We start from the raw sequence: 3,058 nt of genomic DNA, 5'->3' as shown, positions 1-3,058 counted from the left end.
CAACATATAACAACTGATATAATATCACTAACTGACCTAGTTTTCGTTCAATTTAAACTAGTTTCCTTGAAACTATAGAGTTTAATTCTGCCAATAAAAATGTAATGAGAATACTATGTATGACCATACCATGCATACGATTCCATGGAAAGTTACCGAGTACGGAGCAAAAATTTTTACCATGATACGTGATTGTGTTCAAGCTGATAAAGAGAGACTAGCGGCACGTCATTAAGAATTTGATAAGGGTAATGTGCCGTGGCGGCAAACGTGAACTAATGATGACTGCGCTCTCAACATGGACTGAGGACGAGATGATAGTCTTTGCTCGTGAATATATAAACCAGGTGTTGTGACGAGGCTCTTCAGTCCTGAGACTCACTTTACTGTAGCAAGGAAGTGCAAACCCAGAAACATGAAGACAGCAGTCGTTCTCTGCCTCGCCATGGTGGCGATGGCTTCCTCTGTTCCTTATGAAAGTAAGAAATCACCTCATCAATCCATTCTAACAATAATTTATCCCGGAATATTTCCGATGAATTATCAAACATTTCTTTTGTGTTTAAATGCCAAGTCTATCATAAATAAATAATAATAAATGTGTATGCATTGCATCGTAGAAAATACTGCTGGTATTGATTACACCAGTTCTGGAAAGCCACTTTTACACGCTACTTATAACTTTGGAGCAAGTTTCTTTTCCTTGTAAATCTTATTTCCATGCATTAAATTCCTATTGGAATTTGGTTGATATGCATCCTCTTTTATTTAAAACCAAATATCATAGTTGCCCTGAGCTACAAGTGAAACTTTATTCAAGTCATATTGTAAGTGGAAAATATTTTCTAATTTTATTAGTGAATGAATCCTAATAAAAGAAAATTATTAGATAGTTAAATCTCACTGCATTCACGACTGGTGCAAAATTTAAATTTCCTTTTTCTACCTTTTTAACTTCTATATCCACAATACACATCCAAATAGACGAATTTTGTTTCGCAAAACTGTTGCAGTTTCCAAAAGGCTAAGAAGTTTAGCATGCAAAAGTGTGAGACTTCGTACAGTTCGTGAGACGTCTCTTCAAACAAAATGCATGGTAGAGAGGAATGCCTATTTTTGCGCGTCCGATGTTTTATTTCTCTCTTTTATTCATAGTTGCGGGCCAATAGAAAAGTATTCCTCTGAATAACGAAGTCATCGTCCTTTTTATAAATGCAATGGTGGTTGGCGTAACATGGTGAAACTCCTTCATGATGCACAAAGGTTAAGAAAACACTTAGCTGTTTCACAAAATAAAATATATTGCGACCGGTTTCGATACAGCGTATCATCATCGTAGGATGATACGCTGTATCGAAACCGGTCGCAATATATTTTATTTTGTGAAACAGCTAAGTGTTTTCTTAACCTTTGTGCATCGTCCTTTTTATAATAATTTAAACTGCTACTATGTCACCATTCATTTCCACTTACCAACTTTGGTTCAAAAACGGTTAAATTCCTCATGATGTTGTTTTGAAGTCTGCCGTCTTTTCTACTTGCTTATAAATGTTCAAAGTTGGAAAAAATGCTTGCATCTTGCCCCTTTGAAATAAATACTGAACTTGTTTACGCCGGCAATTTTAACGTGGGTGAAGAAAATTCTAATTTCAATCAAATAAATAATAAGCATCATTTGGCAAAAAAAATTAAAATATTTATGGAACGTAACGACCTCATAGTACTAATTTCTTAGTTATAAATATGTCATTTTCGTCAATTAATCTACTAATCAAAAAATAATTATAATTAAGTAAAGTAATCGTCGTGATCGCACTGTTAGTTCGAAATCAGTGTAGGTACCCCTTGAAGGATTCTAAAACTGTAAGAGCTGTCAGTTGGAATATACATTAAATGCACAGCATTAATACTTATGCGCTATTTTTTCCGTTTATCGTCGAGAAACGTCTCAAACGTATGAATAACTATTTGGGTTGCATGAGAAAATTTTGATTTGTAAATTTGGCATGAGCTGCGCCAACACGGTGGAATTTCTATGAACGGTAATGCCTCTCCTTGCAGAAAATCTACCCGTGCAGACCTTCCGAATCGGCTACGTGTCCCCCTCATACATCGTCGTCAAGGGTATCATCTCTCCCAGTACCTCCGACCTCGCCAAGGGATTCCCCGCGTACGACCTCACCCACTACGTGGACGGAGCGCCCTCCGTCGAGACGGACAAGTACTTCCTCCGCTGCAGCACCGTCAGCGACACCATGGTCCCGTACGAGAAGGCCGACAGCCCGCTCTTCCTGTGTCGCACCGAGGCCTTTAACAAGGATAGCGACGTGGTCGACGTCCCCCGGATGGCCTTCCTCTTCTCCGCTGAGAACTTTGACATCCCCGCCGGCGTTACGGACTTTGGCCTCTCCATCGGGCGCAACTTTTTCAAGCAGAACTTCCATGCCGTGCCTGACACGACCCGCGTTGTAAGACAGTTCGGAGGCGGATTCAGCGGCAGTGGAGCTCAGGCCGGAGCTTCCTCCTTCGGTGGCGGCGGCGGATTTGGAGGGTTCCCCGGAGGTGGATTCGGTGGCGGAGCGTCTGGTAGCCAGGCTTCCGCTGGAGCAGGATCCGTTGCTGGCGGCGGTGGTGGTGGGTTCTGGGGCTAAAAAGTCTCCTAGACGAGTACAAAAAGTGTGGACAATCTTCTAGTACTCATCTGATTTCCAAGATCATGGAACAGTCTGGAACTCCAATAAATTGAATAAATGAGCTTGTCTTTAAACGTTGTTTCCATTACACCTAAACCTATAGTCATAAAATTATAAAACTTATGGTACTGTCCACCGGTTTATTTCTAATAATAAAGCGTTTTGACGCCCAGCGTCATTATCAGGTCAAATAGAAATGATAAGTTAAATAAAAGTTAGAAATATCAAGCTACTATCTAGTCAAATAGAAATGGCGAGTTACTTGTTATTTCGATTTGACACCAAGATGATACTAAGCGTCGAAACGCGTTGTAATTATTAATCAACCAGTCAGACAGTACAAAAAGTTTAACCACTTTATTCAG

The 3,058-nt window shown here is 40.0% G+C and overlaps 1 protein-coding gene across 1 annotated transcript; it reads left to right on the top strand.

Annotated features, from left to right (window-relative positions):
• Positions 1-382: 382 nt before the first annotated feature.
• On the top strand, positions 383-2,767 carry LOC124153863 (ATP-dependent RNA helicase DBP2-A-like). Its single transcript, XM_046527244.1, has 2 exons — positions 383-479; positions 2,062-2,767. The coding sequence occupies exons 1-2, from the start codon at positions 416-418 to the stop codon at positions 2,649-2,651; spliced, it is 654 nt and encodes a 217-aa protein (XP_046383200.1). The 5' UTR covers positions 383-415; the 3' UTR covers positions 2,652-2,767.
• Positions 2,768-3,058: the final 291 nt, after the last annotated feature.

Source organism: Ischnura elegans, chromosome 2, assembly GCF_921293095.1.
Source record: "Ischnura elegans chromosome 2, ioIscEleg1.1, whole genome shotgun sequence".
NCBI lineage: Eukaryota > Metazoa > Arthropoda > Insecta > Odonata > Coenagrionidae > Ischnura > Ischnura elegans.
Note: the sequence above shows the minus strand (reverse complement) of the source record. Positions and strands in the feature narration are given on the sequence as shown.

What these genes read in the sequence shown, in the direction of transcription:
- LOC124153863 (XM_046527244.1), top strand. Translation starts at nt 416, where the DNA reads ATGAAGACAGCAGTCGTTCTCTGCCTCGCCATGGTGGCGATGGCTTCC. An exon ending in TTCCTCTGTTCCTTATGAAA is followed by an intron (nt 480 to 2,061) that starts GTAAGAAATCAC and finishes CTCTCCTTGCAG; the next exon opens with AAAATCTACCCGTGCAGACC.